The sequence below is a fragment of the Engraulis encrasicolus genome, chromosome 13 (genome assembly GCF_034702125.1).
Source record: "Engraulis encrasicolus isolate BLACKSEA-1 chromosome 13, IST_EnEncr_1.0, whole genome shotgun sequence".
Taxonomy (NCBI): domain Eukaryota; kingdom Metazoa; phylum Chordata; class Actinopteri; order Clupeiformes; family Engraulidae; genus Engraulis; species Engraulis encrasicolus.
Window position 1 is genome coordinate 25,587,500 of NC_085869.1, and position 19,775 is coordinate 25,607,274.

Consider the following 19,775-nt stretch of genomic DNA (forward strand, 5'->3'; position numbering starts at 1 on the left):
AGTGTGAGAGGTGGACAGGAAGCGAATTGGGAGAGAGACGGGGAGGGGTCGGCAAAGGACTGGACTGGGAATCGAACCCAGGTCATCCGCATGGCAGGCGAGTGCCCCACCGGTTGGCCACGGCAGGGCCTGAGCTCCTCCATTTACATGTTAAGACCTCTCTAAGAACTGGGTTAAGCTGGGCAAATTTGCCGGGTCAATTTGTGGCAGTTGCTGACAGATTTCAGCATTGCTGCCTGGCAATCTGCCATGTTGAAGCTGTCAGTGGTAGCTAACACAGAAATCCACAAAGCCTTATGTTGTCAGAAATCCCACTTTTCATGCAATGCCCATTAAAGGATATGTCCACTACAGTATTTAGCACATTTACCTCCCTTTTTCGTAGTTGCCTGTAATGCAATAGAGTGGTCCTCACCAATTTCTTGATGCTTACTGCTGTCTCTATAACTTGATCAATTCAGATTTTGTCTCAGCCCTCTATAGAACGGTTGTCTACGGGGCTAAATGTGCTAAAAACTGGACATATCCTTAAAGTTTTCTTTCAGTGACTTTTATATCACAGCCTCTATGACGGTACGATTTGATATCGATTTCTAAAGGCAGCGATTCGATTATTTTTTATAAGATATAAATTATAAATATAGATTTTTATAAGTCGATCATCTTCTGTAAGATCGATGCATCAATACATATCGATTATAATTTACATCTCTAGTTTTTAGCCAGCGCACCTCTTGCTGTTGTTGCGTGGCTTGGCAGGGGTTTTGGGCATGTGCAGGGGCTCCTTGAGCGCCCCCTTCAGGTGAACCGTCCTCTCCTGGATCACCTCCCGGATGTTCTTGATCCACTCCTGCTTGGCCTCGATACTGGACGCCTGAGAACAAGACGAGGGATTGTTACATCATCACCATCAGGAACACTAACCAACCACTAACAGACTCCCTTACAGATCCCACGCACTATTCCCACGTGTGTGTGTGTGTGGGGGGGGGTGTGTATGAGCTTATAGGAAACAATGAGTCAGTTGGTTCAGGACTGGAACACGCGCGCGCATGCACGCACGCACAGACACACACACACACACACGCACACATATGTACACATATATGTACACACATATGCATGCACACACAGACGCATGCACACGCACACACACACATATGCACACACAGATGCACACATCTGAATGCCCCCTGCAACCAATACATACAATATAATGAAAACCAAATTGGGCCCCCTATCTCCCTGGGCATGGGACAACTGACCCCTTTGCCCCCCCTGTTGGCTTCCCTGCACACACGCGCACACACACACACACACACACACACACACACACACACACACACACACACACACACACACACACACACACAAACACACACACGGACGCCCACACGCACGCACGCATGCACTCACAGACACACGCATACACGCACGCACACAGCTTTCTTGCAAGATACAACAATAAGCAATGTTTGTATACCTTCAGGACGGTCTTGTTATCAGAAGATGGGGTTCTTCCTGCCCACAGGGCAAATTTGCAGGGGTCTCCCTCTATGTGCTCTGTCACGCCCAGCTCCGAGGTCTGTCAACATGAAACAGGATCATTTTTCAGATGACATAAGAACCCCTACCATGCTCACCACCACCACCACCATTTCTTCTGCCGTCACCCCCACCTTCACTCCATAAAGCTGGAAGTTTGTGCATAAACTCCTGCATAGTGCCTTTCCGTTCTGGTAGTGGAACAATCAGTTGCACGGTGATACAAGGATGAAACTTCAGACAAGTGTTCATAGCGAACTGCGGAATATCTACCGGAGTTAAACCATTCAAATTGAATTCAATGTTGCATAGCAACGGTTGCTACTTCTTTCGACATCTACAAACTCCTACTGTGCATAAACTCACAGTGCCTTCCATCTCTGCACAGCACATTGATCATATATCCTTGGTGGAACAATCAGTTGGAAGGTGATACAGTCAGTGCATGAATGAAACTTTGCACAAGTCTTCATAACAAACAAGTTGCTACTTCTTTCAACATCTAAAAACTCACACTGTGCATTAACTCACAGTGACTCCAATCTCTGCATTGGTCCATCTCAGATTATCATTCACATATCATATCTGCACAACACAACACAAGCTGTGCCAGGGGGTCATAGGGGTGAAACGGTTCAGAAAAAAAAGAACATCAGGGCCAGAATCACTTAATTAGATATCAAGATGTTCTTATCCAGCGCGGGCACATGATAAGAGAAGCGTTGTGCTGCTACGACGGTACTCCCCCTCCTCTAAACTCCAGTACGGCTATACGTGTGCCCCAGGACAGGACAGACACACACAACACACAACACACACACCGTCACATGAGCCACACAGCTGCTACAGACCAGTCCCGGCCATGTGCGGATCCATTCATAATTAATGCATGAAGAAGGAAGGGAAAGGGAGGATGGAGAATGGAGGAGAGGAGGGGAGGAGGGTGGTAGGAGGAGAAGGGGGCCTTAATCCACTCCACATGCTCCAGCTATAGCTATACAGTACGTATGGCAGCCTGGCCCCAGCCTTGTCTTGGCAGTGGGTCAGCACCCACGCATGGTGGTACCAGAGAGAGTAGAGAGAGAGAGAGGTTCCATTAGCCCATTGTTTCCGGGTTCTATTATTGCAAGGGAGAGGGGGGGGAAATCCCCCTTTAGGCAAACCTAGGCAGACCTAAGGACTGTTCTATTCAATGCTAGGAGCATTATGACACGCTCCTTTAGGCAGACCAGAACCTGGTCATGTTAGGTGCCCATATCAACCTATTACATTGGCATATCTCTATATACTTAAAGAATCTCTGATGGTACTGTGGTGCCGAGACGTGCGGAGGAGACGCTACGCTACATTAAGCAGCTAGCTCCATCACATACAGTACACACATGCGAGTGTACAGTAACGCACAGTAAACAAATGCATGCAGTGCATACATGTATATATGCAGGGAATTAATCAGGTGTGAAGGAGGTCAAATACGGTAGGTCTTTTGTACACAAATAAACAGACATGTGTACACAAACGCAAACACACACATACAGAAAAATGATACGCATACTGTACACGTAACGTACACATATTGCACACATACGGTACACACATGCAGGCAAGCACGCAAGCAGGCACACACACATGCACGCATGCACGCATAAACGCATGCACACGCACGCACGCACACACACACACAAACACACACACACACACACACAAATGTGCGTATTAGTTCTTACAGCAGACAAAAACACACCATCATTTACGCGCACAAACAAAGACTCCAATAACAACACCATGATGAAGGACAGACTTAAGAAAACAAAGACTAAAGGAGTGGAGAACAAACATGCAGATTACAGAATGACAGGAGTGAAAAGAGAGTGAGAAGAGTCTAGAAGAAAAAAGAAAAGATAAAAAAAGAAAAAAATAGATGGCAAGAAAGGCGTGCTCTCCTCTCATCCTAGTGAGTCCTGGGCTGGGTTCACGTCCCCAGCAGGCAGACCCAGCTGTCCTCAGATCAAAGGGAGAGGAATCACAGAGGCTGGCTTCAGGCCCCCCGAGGAACAACAGCAACACCCCCCCACTACCACCCTCCTCTATCCATTACCACCAGTGTTGCCAGGTGGAAAATGCTGAACTATCATACAAAAATAAGATTATCGTTTACTGAGGGTTTTTTTTGGGAGGAACGTATCATCCATGAACCAAATGGCAACTGAATGAAAATGAAATACATCATGTTTTTTTTTTTGGATCGTACAAAGGACAAAATGATCGTACAAGTACGAGAATTATCGCTCATCTGGCAACACTGATCCCCACCATCCCCTCTACCCACTGCGCTATCAAAACACCACACCGCAGTACTGTACCAGCACCACAGGGACAGAGCACCGCCACACCATTCACTTGCCTGCTGGACCCAGAGGAAATGTACACAACCTCAAGGGGCCCCACCCAGGTCAAATTGGTCAAAGCCAATCAAGAGGGTGGAGGTTATGGCAACACTTCCCAGCACGACGGTGTGTGTGTGTGTGTGTGTGTGTGTGTGTGTGTGTGTGTGTGTGTGTGTGTGTGTGTGTGTGTGTGTGTGTGTGTGTGTGTGTGTGTGTGTGTGTGTGTGTGTGTGTGTGTGTGTGTGTGTTGCAATTGCATTTTACAGAGCGGAAATAGATAGACATGAAGTAGTCATCATGGTTGAAGAATTCATCACGGTTAAGTTGTGCACGCAATCGGACCTTGAAGATGATTCACTGGTCATTAAAGACGCATGTTCAGTTCTGGTTTGATTTCAGAGAAACCAGGAGCGGGTTCTCTGAAATATATCCAAATATACATTGCACTGTATACAATAGCTCCTAGTGGATCCTGAGGAATAGCTGTATGTATGTAAGAGTGAGCTGCACTTGGTTAATATATGTGTAAGGATGTGTGTAATGTCTAGTGTGTTGTGTCTTCTGTATTTATGTATGTATATATGCTACTGGACACCTTAATTTCCCCCTGGGATCAATAAACGATACTCTACTCTACTCCTCTTCATGTTTCCTTACAACTCATCAGGACAAACTGTCTTCACATCTCCAGTTACAGTTGACAGGATATTGGTTACAGTCCCTGGAGCAGTGTGGGGTTAGTTGCCTTGCCTCAAGGGTACTTCAGCCATGGATGAAGGTCTTAGGGAGAGGTAAACGTGGGATTTGAACCGACAACCCACTGATCTTAAGTCCACCTCCTTAACCACTACACCACAGCTGCCTCACAACCACAGCTGCCCAATGCTACACAGCTGCGTCCACACACACACACAACTCGCCACACATACAGTACATATTATTTAATTGCAACTTATTATAGCCATGAATAACTGTGACCCTGGTATAAATACTCAATCAAATACAGAGTACAGCTTTAAGTACACTTTGCTACTCATATTTTTATGAATATCTAGAATGTGCATGTCACTTGTTCCATTGTGGAATGTGCATTGTCTTTGTGCCTTTTTTGTCTACATCAGTAATATGTGTAAAGGCACAGGGGTATCTAGAAGGTTAATAATAAGTGCACAGGCTATTTACAGTATAATGAATCTCTGCACAGCACAGTACAGTACGTACCAGCAGCTTGTTCTTGTAGAGGTACTTAGTGCGCCCGGCCGAGTCCTTGATCTCCTTGCTGAAGACCAGGGCCATCTCGAAGAGGAAGAGGTGGCGGTCGCGGCCCTTGCGGATCAGGGACTTGGGGTCCCACACCTGGAAGGTGTCCTGAAGAATCAGCTCCCCCTGCACGTCCAGATTCTCATCGAACCCTGAGAGGAGCAGAGGGTTTTTTTTTTTTTTAGTATTTTTTGGGGCTTTTCAACCCTTTATGATGAGACAGTAGCAGAAGAGTGCCCTTAGACCACGGTAGGGCCAGGTATGAGTTCTTTTTAATATTGACTAACGGCTGTAAACATACGTATAACCTATGTAAGGTGCGGCCTCTTTCCTAAAAAAAACTGTGTGGGATATTTGTTACCTCCACCAAGGAGGTTATGTTTTCGGTCGCGTTGGTTTGTTTGTTTGTCTCTTTGTCTGTCAGCAGGATAACTCGAAAAGTTATTAATGGATTTGATGAAACTTTGTGAAGTTGTGGGAAATTACAAAAGGGACATGATCCAGAGGAATTAAAAAAAAGATATTTCACCATTGTGGGATAGGGCAAATTTTGATATTCCAGTTTCTAACGGACTAGAAAGACTTGAAATGAAAAAAATATGGTGTACCCCCATGAGGTTTGCACTCTCTGAGTGCTTCTAGTTAACTACATTGAACCATTGGTTGCATCCAATGCACCAGTTTGACCTGAAGTGTGCAAAAGCCTCCTTTGGTGAATTGACTAGCTGTTACAATGTATTGCATAAGCATTTGTGTATACTTGGCTTGAGGTATAGTGCAATGCAGAGGCAATGAATTTTCTGATTTTCTGTGGTTGAGTGGCAGGAGTTATTCATCCTCAAATGACCTAGAAAACAGAGTTGATATTTCACCGCACACTGGTGGACTTTTTTTTAATTTTACGAACGTATTTTAGTGAAATGTTAGTGCTAACGAAAATAAAAAAATGAAATAAAAAAAGTCCACTAGTGTGCAGTGATTCATCAGATCTTGTTTTCTGGATTACATATGACTGCAAATTATCATCACCACTAAACTCCTTGTATGAAATGATCTGTATATATCAACAAAGTGGACAAGTTCATTTTAAAGAGCATTTTAAACTAAAACTCCCACACATGCAGTATGGGATGTATTAGTTACCTAACGTAACAAAGAAAAAAAAACACGCACATCCGTCTAAAAAAGATTGGGTTCAGGACTAAAAAAGTCACATGAAAACTGAAAATAAAATCAGCGACACCAAGCTCCCCTTTCTCTTACTTTATTGTGACTATGTCTGATGATGGGTATGCTGCCCGAAATATCACATTAAAGCAAGAGAAACGTGAGGTTGGTGTCTGCGGACTTCATTTTCAGTCTTCAGGTGTAAGTTACCTTCCAGCATGCTGACGTGCATGGCATCGTTGGCCCTCCTGGGGACACTCAGCATGACCTCCAGGCCGTCCTTGATCTCCCCCTTACCCTCCTCACAACACGACAGCAGCTCCTACAGGGGGAACAGACACACCAAGAGAATGTTACTAAAGTAGTAGAAGCATGAAGTGGATGAAGTGGAGGTAAAAGTATGAAACAAGTTGGTCTACTTCAGAGACACTGAGCCAAGGGTGAGTGAAGCATACAGGATACACTTTTCTGTTATTTTACTGAGGTGCAATACAATAAGAGAAAAATAAATATCCTGTGTGCTCCAGGCATCCTTGGCCCAGTCTTTCTGAAGTGGACCAACTTGTTTCCTACTGTCTACTGTCCTGCATCAGTTCCTCCACTGTACAGGTACCTAATGAAGGGGTAGGTATACTGTAAGAGTACTTCTACTTTTACTTTATACACTTCTGAATATGAGAGATGGTGCAGATATAACAGACAAGAAATAAAACAACACTGGACAGAGAAAGCACCAACAAAATGTCACAAAAATACGCAATTTGTTGCAATTATGCAGTCCAAAGACATGGACACTTATCAAAAAACAAACAAAAGAAGACTTATAAGACATGGTATTTCTCTAATTTGTCTGAGGCATTTTTGTGTGTGTGCAACGAGCACACGTGCTGCCTGTGAGTGTGTGTGTGTGTGTGTGTATGCATGTGTGTGTGTGTGTGTGTGTGTGTGTGTGTGTGTGTGTGTGTGTGTGTGTGTGTGTGTGTGTGTGTGTGTGTGTGTGCATGTATGGGTTTGTGGATGTATGTGTCCCGGGCCGCGCATGTGTATGTCTGAGCGTTTGGCTGTTGTCAGATCCAACGCAACAGCGGGAAACAACAGCCGACTACCACACGGCTTCATTATGTGGGACAGCTCCCACATGGACAGTCATGGACTGCCGGGAAAAAAAGAGGAAGGAACTGCAGCGTAATCCAGCATCATATCGGTTTGGGAAAAAAGAGAGGAAAAAAAGCAAAGAGAGTGTGAAAGAGATGAAGATGTTAGATGAATTGCGTTGCTGAGTGTGCAAGGCAGGAAGTGCAATACTACGGTGTCCCTGGAGGGCCACAATAGAGGTGGGCCTTTACCGTAATGAGGCAAGCGAGCAGTGTGCAATCGGAAGACAAGAACATCTGATGGGAATTCATTAGTGAGGAGGACAGTGTGGAGGAGGGAAGAAAATGTGTAAACACAGTATTTAGCGCTGGAGGAAGGAGAGAAGTGAGATTAGAGAGAAAGAGAAAAGAGGAAGAGGAGGGGAGAGAGAGAGAGAGAGAGAGAGAGAGAGAGAGAGAGAGAGAGAGAGAGAGGGAGGGAGAGAGAGGGAGAGAGAACGATAGAGTGTGTGCAAGGATGAGTGAAATAGATAGAGAAACAGAGAAAGACGAAAGACAGAGTGAGAGAGAGCATGAGGGATAAGGAGAGACAGGAAGAGAGAGAGAGATAGAGAGAGGGAGAGAGAGAGAGAGAGAGAGAGAAAGAATGAGAATGAGAATGAGAGAGAGAGTGGAAGGGTGAGAGAAAGAGATATAAAAAAACACAGAGAGAGAGTGAGAGGGAGAGAGCGAGGGATGACGAGAGACAGGAAGAGAGAGAGAGAGAGAGAGAGAGAGAGAAGAGAAAAGAAAGGACAAGTGCAGGGAGGAGCGCTTTGATGTGATGTGCCCCTGGGGAGAGGGACGTCTAATCAGCACTCTGTAGTCCATCCTCTACAGTGTTGCCAGATGTGTCTGATCAAATCCCGCCCAAAAGGTGTTCAGAAGCCGCCAAGAGGCACTCATTTCCGCCCAATTTCAACAAATTGCATTGATTTCTATGGATATAAAAATGCAGGAAAAAAAAACATCAAATGGCCGTTTTGGCAACACTGATCCTGTCTACATGTCATGCCTGTGCAGCGTACCTTCAGGAGCAGCTGGTACTTGGTGATCCTCTGCACAGGTTTGATAAGGTAGGAGGAGATGTTGTTGGCCATCCCATGCCTCTGCTGGATCTCCTGCAAAACCACGGCATCGGGACAATGGTGAGACAGAGATGAAGCTCAATCAGAAAGTGCGTATTATAGTGTATAGTGTATAGTGTACTGTAAAGTGTATGTGTGCGTGTGTGTGTGCGCGTGCACGCATACATGTGTGTGTGCATGCATCTGTGCGTGCATGCACGTGTGCACACATACTGTATATAATTGGACCAGTATTCATCCTGATTGTTGTTTTGCAAAAACAGTGTGTGTGTGGCTGGGCTAGGCTGAGAGTAGGGGGAAATCTGGGGAAAAGTTTCACCGCTTTGAGAAACTTAAGATTGCTCATGCCACCTACAGGATAAGACACAGAACTGCAATCACAGAGAAATAACACTGACAGAGATATTCCACAGGACTGATTTCCATTTTATCCAGTCATGGCAGATTGCCGGACAGTCATTAAATAGGAAGCAACTCATGATGCTGATTTACTTACGTCAAAGAAGCTTCCAGCATGCTCCAGGATGAGTTGACTTGAATCAGGTTTATTTTTACAGTAACTGACATACATATTAAACTTGTCAGCCTACGAAATAGAGAGAGACAGAGAAAGCAAAGTGATTTTCCATTCAGGGATTTCACATCTGTGCTTTAAATAATAACAGTAGCCAAACAACAGAGATATCCAATCTAAAGCCTTTATGACAAATAGGATAAGTGAAGATAAATCATTTGAAATCTCACTGCTACATGGGTAAATAACAGATTATTCTTTTAGTTGTCATGAGTTGCTGTAAATGGTTAAAAATAAAGAATTGCTTAAAATAAATACAGTATACATAAATACATATTGAATGTCTATTTCATTGTTATATGTCATATTGACATATTTTACATTGTCATATTTCATCATCGAGGTGTCAATCTTAACCTCAGATGTTCATGCAAAGCACAGTAATTAACTGTAACCATTCTTGCAGAAGGTCATTGTGGCTGATGGACGTCTATTGTAGTCTCGTTGCTGCACAGCACACAGTTGAGTGCCTAGCGGATAATTCCACTCAGCCTCTCAGACAGACAACAGGCAACTCACCCACGTGACAAAACAATGGCCCACGTCCTCAGGCAGCTGTTCGTAATTCACCAGCTCCTTCAGGAAAATACTGCACAAAGCACAAAACACACACGCACACACGCGCACACGCACACGCACACACGCACACGCACACGCACACACACAAATATGCAAATCAGCGCTAATTGCGGGGTTAATTAACATATCACACGACAGGCCTGATCCCACAGTCATTTACATGGATTTACATGCAAGGCCTAAGAGAATGACGCTGAAATCCCACTAACATATGCTTTGGTTTAATCTCACACAATGTCACGATTAAATATGTGCTTTTTTTTGCACATCACAGCACGCAAAACGGCTCGTTAGATAAACCTGTTACGCTCATGTAAATGAGTGGTAGCTGGGTTGTGATGTCCTTACTTGCTATGGAAATCATAGATCTCCTGAATATTCCCAAAGACGATGTGCTCCTTATTGACGATGCCAGGTGGGATCTCTTCCACGCCGCTCGTCATCTCCCAGTGGTAAGTCTGAGAAATGGAAATCACGCACACAACAGTCGAGTTTAACCCTCATGTTTGCACACATTTGTCACCAAGAAGCTTTAATCAGATTAAATCTTAGCAGGAATCCCAATTGTGTTATAATCCAGAGACAAACAAGGCTTTGTATTCTCAAGTGTGGAAGGAGCGCTTTATCTGTTGACACTAGACGTGGTGATTAGCTTTTAAAACTCGTCGAGCAAACTCTTCGGTTCAGTGATCAAATGCTAGAAGCTGTGCTGTAATAAGGAAGCTTACTTCTAAACATTCGTGCAAATCCCTGACGTAGGCCTTCTCAGTCTGAAGGAGTTCTGACATGATGAACCTGCAGAGGATTAAAGCAGAGAGAGTTTAAAAGCAATGCTGACAACTACACAAAACAAATAAGAAGTCTAGCCTGGTAAGACAACTTACAGTATAACATTAAATGTATAGTCTAGTGTAGCACCATAGGCAATAGTTGGATACAATGGGTAGAAGATTAGCGTTGAAACTGAGTAACTGCACATAACAGGCCAGCTCAGTTGTGTCATCGCCGTGGGGGAAAAAACCTTCGCTTACAGATTGGCCATGTTCATGACGGCACATTTCTGCGCAGTCTGTGTGGCATGCACGCACACTTCGCCATTTCAGTGCAAAGTTCTAACCAGAATGCATCGTAATTTTGCATTGCGCATGCACGCTATGCAGACTGTGTAGATATGCGCCATCACAAACGCAGCCTTTGTGATGTTATAATTGGAGAACAGATCCATTCCCCAGCTATGATTGCCACCTATGGTGTGATGTTAGAGCAACCCATTTGTGCCACAAGGGTTTTTCCGTCTGCTTCACTAGGCTACAACAAAACAGGTCTGTGTGTGGAATTCCCAGCTCACTCTTTCTTGCGGGCGGATTTCCTCTTTTCCTCGTTGACCTCGTGGTTGGGGTCGCGCAGTTTCACCTCCTCCTGGTCCGTGAGGCTGGCAGGAATAATATCCAGCTCCAGCTCCTTGTTATCCTACCGGGAGGCACAAACCAGTCAGACACACACAGGGCTGGACTGGAGGAGAAATAGGGCCCGGGCACATTTGGTTTAAAGGGGCCCCCTCATAATTAACGGTGCAGAACTGACTCACCGGTTGGCCCCGCACCCTTGTGGGCCCTTACTTTCAGAAACGTAAGAAATATGTATATAAATTCGAGAGAAGAGAATGGATGAGTGCATCTGTGGGGTAGTGTGAAAATATTCAGGTGCTCATCGGTTTCCAAAGTTGCAAACTTGTAGAGAGAGAGGGTCCGAGGCACTCTGAAGTCAATGTTAAAAGTCCTTTATTTAATACATGGACACCATAAAGCCGACGCGTTTCGGTCGCGTACCGACCTTCTTCAGGGCTAATTAAAAAGTGAAGCAAACAGGTGAGTCCTTAATAATCTCAAGACAGGTGACCACATCACGTGACAAGAGCCTGTCGCTACACTATTAGACACATTACACAGAACAAAGTGACACACAAGATATAAAAATAAAAAATAAATGTAGAAAAAAGCACATCAAGAAAAACACCCCATGATTAACTTTAAGACGAATTATAGTTTAAGACAATAGCAATGTACAAAGCAACACTGGTCATCACAGAAACAGTAGAGCCTGGGACATAGACACTGTCAAACAAACTACATAGGGATACCTAGGGCAGGAGTGCCAATCATGCATCAGGAGAACAGCACAGGGCTTCAAAGGGGTACAGTTCAGAATTAACAGTTTTTTTCATTATTTACAAGAACACAGAAAAATCCAGCTCCTCGTTGAGTCCCGGGAAAGACAACGCCTGTAACATGTCAATCCAGAAGGATTCTCTTTGGGCCAGTGTCCTCAGTCTATCTCCACCCCTAATATTTTTCTGCGACTCTGACACTGACTTTGAAACTCAATCTGCTGAGATGTATGAAAGATTTAAACAAAGGGGTTACAAGGACAGAACTCTGAATAGTGCATTGTCTAAATCTAGATCAACAGAACGAACAAACCTTTTCAAACCCAAGCCCAGAAGACCTGTGAGTAACAGAATTTTTTGCTCTCTACAATACACTAACCAAACCAACAGTATCAAACAAATCATCAAAAACAACTGGGACATTCTACGGAGTGACACCACTCTTGCCCCTGTCTTCTCTGAGCCTCCGCAATTTGCTGTGAAAAGGGCCCCCACTCTCAAGGATAAGTTGGTCAAAAATTACATTCCGGCCACCAAACCCAAAACTTTCCTTGTGAAACCCATAGGCACCTTTCAATGCGGAGCCTGTAGACACTGCCCACACATTAACAAGTCCACTACATTCACAAATGCTATGGGTACAAGATCATTTCATTGCAAGCATTTTGCCAATTGTAACTCCACCCATGTGGTGTACCGTTTGGACTGCAAATGTGGTTGCTTTTACATTGGCCTCACAAAAAGGAGATTGAGGGACAGGTTTGGGGAGCATAAGTATGCAATAAAAACTAAGAACATGAACTACCCCATTGCTAAACACTTTCAGTCCTCCACACAGTGTAACCCCACTGACCTTAAGGTGATGGTCATTGAAGTAATTCAGAAAAATATTAGGGGTGGAGATAGACTGAGGACACTGGCCCAAAGAGAATCCTTCTGGATTGACATGTTACAGGCGTTGTCTTTCCCGGGACTCAACGAGGAGCTGGATTTTTCTGTGTTCTTGTAAATAATGAAAAAAACTGTTAATTCTGAACTGTACCCCTTTTGAAGCCCTGTGCTGTTCTCCTGATGCATGATTGGCACTCCTGCCCTAGGTATCCCTATGTAGTTTGTTTGACAGTGTCTATGTCCCAGGCTCTACTGTTTCTGTGATGACCAGTGTTGCTTTGTACATTGCTATTGTCTTAAACTATAATTCGTCTTAAAGTTAATCATGGGGTGTTTTTCTTGATGTGCTTTTTTCTACATTTATTTTTTATTTTTATATCTTGTGTGTCACTTTGTTCTGTGTAATGTGTCTAATAGTGTAGCGACAGGCTCTTGTCACGTGATGTGGTCACCTGTCTTGAGATTATTAAGGACTCACCTGTTTGCTTCACTTTTTAATTAGCCCTGAAGAAGGTCGGTACGCGACCGAAACGCGTCGGCTTTATGGTGTCCATGTATTAAATAAAGGACTTTTAACATTGACTTCAGAGTGCCTCGGACCCTCTCTCTCTATATGTATATAAATTGTTCTGAAAATAGGAGGCCACGACTGTGCTGGATCCAACAGGAAATGCCTCATATGCCAGATGGCCAGTCCAGCCTTGGACATGAGAGGGGAAACAGAAACAAGCGCTGAAAAAACCCAGTCCCCTCACTCACATAAAACCCCATCTCAGAAACACCAGCCAGTCAGCCAGTTATGACATGAGCTACAGCTGTTTTCGACCCCCCTCTGCTCTGTAGCCGGAACAAGGAACAGAATCGATGGTGTTATTTTTGTGGCGCAATGGACAAGGTTAACCCCATTTATCCTTTGCTTGCTTGTGTCACGGATAGGGTCACTGACCAATTGTCCCAGCAGAGAGCTGTAACAGCCCCCCGCAGTTCAATTGAAGCTTTGTCACAAGAGTCCTGAGCGGTAATTTGTTCAGTAGAATGGTGGCCCCAGGTGAGAGAGAAATGGAGAAATGGAGAGAGAGAGAGAGAGAGAGAGAGAGAGAGAGAGAGAGAGAGAGAGAGAGAGAGACAGAGAGAGACAGAGAGAAGAAACATACGTAGATAAAAGAAAGAAAGAGAAAAAGAGAGACTGAGAAACTATAAAGTGATATAGAGATGAGAGGAGAGGAGAGATGGAGAGAGGAAAGAGGAGAGGAGAGGAGAGGAGAGGAGAGGAGAGGAGAGGAGAGGAAAGAGAAGAGGAGAGAGGAAAGAGGAGAGGAGAGGAGAGGAGAGGAGAGGAGAGGAGAGGAGAGGAGAGGAGAGGAGAGAGGAGAGGAGAGGAGAGAAGAGAAGAAAGAGGAGAGAGCTGCCCTACAAAGGCAAAGTGCAATAACTATGGCGACATTGAAGGAAAAAGGCCTTTAAAGTACTGATATTTGGGTGGATATTGTAGTAACAGCAAACTTGATATTGCAATATCTCCGAAACGGGACACATTTGGACCATTGTCACAAGATAAAGTATGTATAATGAAGACCATTTTCAGTCCAAAGTCAATTTTGACAAAAATATGTAGTTACTGCTCACATTGCCTTTGTAGGGCAGAGAGCCTTAGTAGTGCTGTGAACGGCGAAGGAGGCTTCTGGGGTGCAGCATCATGCCAACTTCTAATAGATTTCTGTGGCCCGGCATACAGCAATGCCGTTATTTAGGAAGGCGTTTAAGTGTCCTTCAGCCGTAATGATCTGGCCGCTCAGGAGCTGGAGAGCAGGGCAATTACAAGTGATGTGATGGCAGCAGACAGAGAAGGACGCACAGTATAGTAGAGGAGCTGGAGATTTATTGCTCATGCCCGTCCAACAAAGAGTTTAGACTTGGCATTCACCGCCATGCAACACTCAGAGGAAGAGTTTATAATTGGAGTCAGCACGGTTGACTGCCTATAGTCTTGTTTTGGGAATACAATTAAAGCAATGAAATATTCAAAGAGGGGTTTACATTTAGAATTCAACTCAGCACCACAGTCAATTACACATAGTGTTTATGTACTATATGTGTGAATATGTTTTCTGTACAGCTATTGACTGCGATGATGAACAGCCTGACTTCAAAATCTACAACCCGGTGCATGTTTTTTTAAAATCACCTGACACCATAATCAAAGTAAGACAGATTAGTCCACCACATGAAGACCTTAACCAGGCTAGCAGGCTAAAGAGTCGTTCCTAATTTAAAAAAGAGCTGAGTCATGGCTCTAACAAATACATGGGGATGGATTGAAGGTTCTGCAGTGGGGTTACATCACAAATCTATGCTGGACTGGACTGTGGCATTCGGGGCATTTTCCCGGTGGGCCGACAGTCCTCTATGGCTGATGATTTAGTTTTTTTGTTTGTTCCCTGTAGAGACCGGCCCACAATTTAGATGAGGCAGCCCATTGCTATCCATCAGTGCATCCTTAATATATGTCTTAGGATTCTCCTACAGAAACCAAGGAGTACTAGAGCAAGTGGGTTATTCTGCAAGTTTTGTCTGACTACTTTTATGGCACTGTTAAGAAATCTTACCTTTAAGTTCATGAGAAGGCTTGATTGTGCAAAAAATGAGCTTATCGCTCAATTGGTTGATCCAAGTCGTAGCTCTGTAAGATATATGTCTACTATCTGGGAACACTGGCATGAATGCCTTCACTAGCTTCCTTTTATTGTATGTGTATTTTTATTGTATTGTTGATGTGTGTATTGTAATGTGTCCAATGTGGGCCCTGAGCCTGTAATAAAGTTTATATATCCAGTGACCTGAGCCCATCGTGGCTGTAGCATGGGTGGGGTGGTAGTGAAAGGCTGGCCTAAGTCAAAATGCCCGGGCCGGTTTGTGGTCCCAGTACAGCCCTGAATGTATGTGTGTATCTCTCTCTCTCTCTCGCGCTCTCTCTCTCTCTCTCTCTCTCTCTTTCTTCTATGTGGCCGATGCGTGCGTGCATGTGTGTGCCACTGTGCGTGTACATGTACGTGCATATGTAGTGTACTGTATATGTGTTAATAATCATATATGTATCTGTCTATATGTCTGTTTGACCTCTCACCTCCGCATTGATGCACATGTATATTCAGTGTACTGTATGTGTACATGTACATGTGTTACTATTCATATATGTATCTATTTATTATTAATATTTCTAAGCATATGCATGTGTTTGTGACTGTCTACATGTGTGTGTGATCTCTCGCCTCCACGTTGATGCCCATGTATATTTAGTGTACTGTATGTGTACATGTACATGTGTTAATATCCATATATGTCATACAGCATATGTACAGTACCTGCATATTTATTAATATATCTAAACGTATGCATGTGTTTGTGAGTCTGTATACGTGTGTGTGTGTGTGTGTTTGACCTCTCACCTCCACGTTGATGTCCATGTATATTTAGTGTACTGTATGTTTACATGTACATGTGTTAATATTCATATATGTATCTACAGTGCCCTCCATAATTATTGGCACCCCTGGTTGAGATGTGTTAAAAGCCTTAAAATAAATTCAGTGTTTATTGCAGAAGAATACTGTCACACTGAAAATTGTAGGAAAATGTAGCCTTCAACTCAAATGAATTGTAAGAAAATAAAAAAATCCCTGACTGAAAAATAATTATTTTTCATTAAATCACCTGTTCCACAATTATTGGCACCCTTAACAATTCCCAGGAAATAAATATAATTGAAGCATTTCTGTCATTTCTACAGTAGTTTACAAAGTTTACCAGAGTATGTAGGAACATTTAATTAGTAATTCATCACTTCCTGTTTCCCTGGGGTATAAATATGACGTGACACCGAGGCCATTTCTCTTATCCACTCTTAAACATGGGAAAGACAAAGGAACACAGCATACAAGTGAGGCAGATGTGCGTCGACCTTCACAGGTCAGGCAGAGGCTACAAGAAGATTGCCACTCAACTGCAGCTGCCCATATCCACTGTGAGAGGAATAATTAAGAAGTTCAAAACAACTGGAACAGTGGTAAACAAGCCTGGACGAGGACCCAAGTTTATTTTGCCACCACGCACAGTGAGGAGGATGGTAAGAGAAATCAAAAGATCTCCAAAGCTCACTGTTACAGAATTACAACAAATGGTAGCATCCTGGGGTCACAAAGTCTCCAAATCAACCATCAGGCGCTGTCTACACGCCAACAAGCTGTTTGGGAGGCATGCACGGAGAAAACCTTTCCTCACTCACAATCATAAACGCAAGCGTCTGGAGTTCGCCAAGCGGTATTGGAGCTTCAACTGGGACCGTGTGCTTTGGTCAGATGAGACCAAGATTGAGCTTTTTGGCAACAAACACTCTAAGTGGGTCTGGCGTACCACGAAAGATGCGCATGCTGAAAAGCACCTCATACCCACTGTGAAGTATGGGGGTGGGTCAGTGATGCTGTGGGGCTGTTTCGCTTCCAAAGGCCCTGGGAACCTTGTTAGGGTGCATGGCATCATGAATGCTTTGAAATACCAGGACATTTTAAATCAAAATCTGTTGCCCTCTGCCCGAAAGCTGAAGCTGGGTTGTCACTGGGTCTTTCAGCAAGACAATGACCCTAAACATATGGCCAAATCTACACAGAAATTGTTCACCAGACACAAAATCAAGCTCCTCCCATGGCCATCTCAGTCCCCTGACCTCAACCCCATTGAGAACCTGTGGGGTGAGCTGAAGAGGAGAGTACAGAGGAGAGGACCCAGGTCTCTGGATGATTTAGAGAGATTCTGCAAAGAGGAATGGCTGAAGATCCCTCTTTCTGTCTTTTCCCATCTTGTGAAACATTATAGGAGAAGATTAGGTGCTGTTTTGTTGGCAAAAGGGGGTTGTACAAAATATTAACACCAGGGGTGCTAATAATTGTGACACACATTATTTGATGTCAAATAATTATTTCTTTATGTGGGATTTTTTCCCCACTGAATAAATGCACTTGTATTGAAGGTTGGATTTTTCTCTTTTTTTCCATTAAGGTCCCATATTATTTAGAAAAAAAATAAATAATTGGAAGCTAAAAAACACATCTCAACCAGGGGTGCCAATAATTATGGAGGGCACTGTATTTATTATTAATATTTCTAAGCGTATGCATGTGTTTGTGAGTCTGTCTACATGTGTGTGTGGGTATGTGTGTGTGTGTGTGTGTGTGACCTCTCACCTCCGCGTTGATGCCCATGTATATTTAGTGTACTGTATGTGTACATGTACATGTACATGTGTTAATATTCATATATGTACTGTATATTTATTAATATTGTATGTATATGTATTAATATTTCTAACCATATGTTTTTGTGTGTCTATCTGTTAGGGCTGGGCGGTATACCGTTAAAAAACGTGATAACGGTTTTCCCCTACACAAGGTTCACTTTTTGATGAGAGAAGTTTTTTTAATTTTTTTTGTTCCAACATGAGCCGCATCACACTTCCTACTACGTGCGTGAACTTCATACTTCGTGTCATACGTCACTACAAGTCCACTGTTGCTTTTCCACTTAGGGATGACAACACAAGGTAAGAAGTTGATTGAACTAATGAAAATAATTGCCATTAGAACCTAATCATGCTAACGAGAGGTGAGAGTGAAACATGATGAACCCACTTGTCATGGATGAATCATGAGTCATGACAAACATTTCATTTAAATTTAATTTCAGCCTTCTCTTCAGAGACATTAAGTGAGATTTGGGGGGAAATCACAGCTTATCAAAAAAACTGTGCAGAGAACCGTGATATCAATTTTCATTAAGAAAACCGTGATACGCATTTTTTCCAGAACCGCACATCCCTACTATCTATATATGAGGTGCACCAACAATTCGGTTTTCAGACGAAAGCCAATTGAGTGGCCGAATCAGAGGCCGAATAGAAAATGAATTGAAAATGGGCGTTAATGAAACTAATTTCAGTTCTACTCTAACATTTGAGGACTTCAAATACACAATTATTTTCTTTCAAAAACATGTCAAAACATTTATTGTAAACCGTAGATTTAACCGATATTTATAAATAGTGAAAAACCAAACTTTTGATAACTTTTGATTGAATTGTAATATTCTGTTTCTGTTTCGGTATTCGCCCAAGTGATTAATTATTATTCGGTTTCGGTTTCGGACACAAATTTTCATTTCGGTGCACCTCTAATCTATATATGTGTGTGTGTGACCTCTGACCTCTGCGTTGATGCCCAGGGCCTCCTCCAGGCTGCCGCGGTACTTCCCCATGCGCAGGGAGAAGTCCCGGTAACGCCTGTCCACCGTGCTCACCCACTTCTTCAGCTCGGTCACGTGCACGTGGCCCTTCTCCACGAAGCTGTCCGCCAGCTGGATCAGCAGCTTCACCTTGTCCTTGGTTTGCTGTGGGCACACCATAAATATACAGGAGGAGCAGCGGAGAGGTTATTACTGACCATGTCAGGTACGGTAATATGTTTCCTGACATACAGTATAGCATGTGTGTGTGACTGCGTTTAACAGTGGTGTGTGTAGTGTGTGTGTGTAGTCAACAAAAGGGTCAGCTTTCCCGGGCCCAGGGAGAAAGGGGGGCCCAGAATTGGGTACTCATTACATCATATGTATTGGGTCGGGGGCCCTTTTAGTTGATTTTGTCCTGGGCCTGCTCAAAGCTGTCTGTGGTCCAGTTTGTGTGTGTGCGCGCGCGCATTCGTGCGTGCATGCGTGTGTGCGTTAGTATGCATGTGTGTCTTCATAATCCCTATCCTGCAGTGCATGCTCCCTCCTGCCTTGAGAAAGTGCAGTGCTATCCTGCAGGTCAGCCTCCTAACCTTGGCCTGTTAACTGAGCCGCTGTAATGGATGAGATCACCCAGCGCTTACAGCCAGCCAGGGCTGACACATCAGCCAGCCCACATCACAGCACAGATATCGATCACAAGTGGAGCTGGAG

The 19,775-nt window shown here is 43.8% G+C and overlaps 1 protein-coding gene across 1 annotated transcript in view; it reads right to left on the reverse strand.

Moving 5' to 3' along the window:
- The window catches only part of kalrna (kalirin RhoGEF kinase a), a 329,205-nt gene that overhangs the window by 50,774 nt on the left and 258,656 nt on the right, over positions 1 to 19,775 (reverse strand). The window contains exons 24-34 of the mRNA XM_063213586.1: positions 19,044 to 19,226; positions 11,082 to 11,203; positions 10,462 to 10,528; positions 10,082 to 10,191; positions 9,674 to 9,743; positions 9,077 to 9,166; positions 8,521 to 8,613; positions 6,570 to 6,681; positions 5,154 to 5,344; positions 1,484 to 1,585; positions 732 to 874 (exon numbers count right to left, since the gene is read on the reverse strand). Of these exons, the coding sequence (XP_063069656.1) occupies positions 732 to 874; positions 1,484 to 1,585; positions 5,154 to 5,344; positions 6,570 to 6,681; positions 8,521 to 8,613; positions 9,077 to 9,166; positions 9,674 to 9,743; positions 10,082 to 10,191; positions 10,462 to 10,528; positions 11,082 to 11,203; positions 19,044 to 19,226 (1,283 nt within the window). The remainder of the gene's footprint in view (positions 1 to 731; positions 875 to 1,483; positions 1,586 to 5,153; positions 5,345 to 6,569; positions 6,682 to 8,520; positions 8,614 to 9,076; positions 9,167 to 9,673; positions 9,744 to 10,081; positions 10,192 to 10,461; positions 10,529 to 11,081; positions 11,204 to 19,043; positions 19,227 to 19,775) is intronic.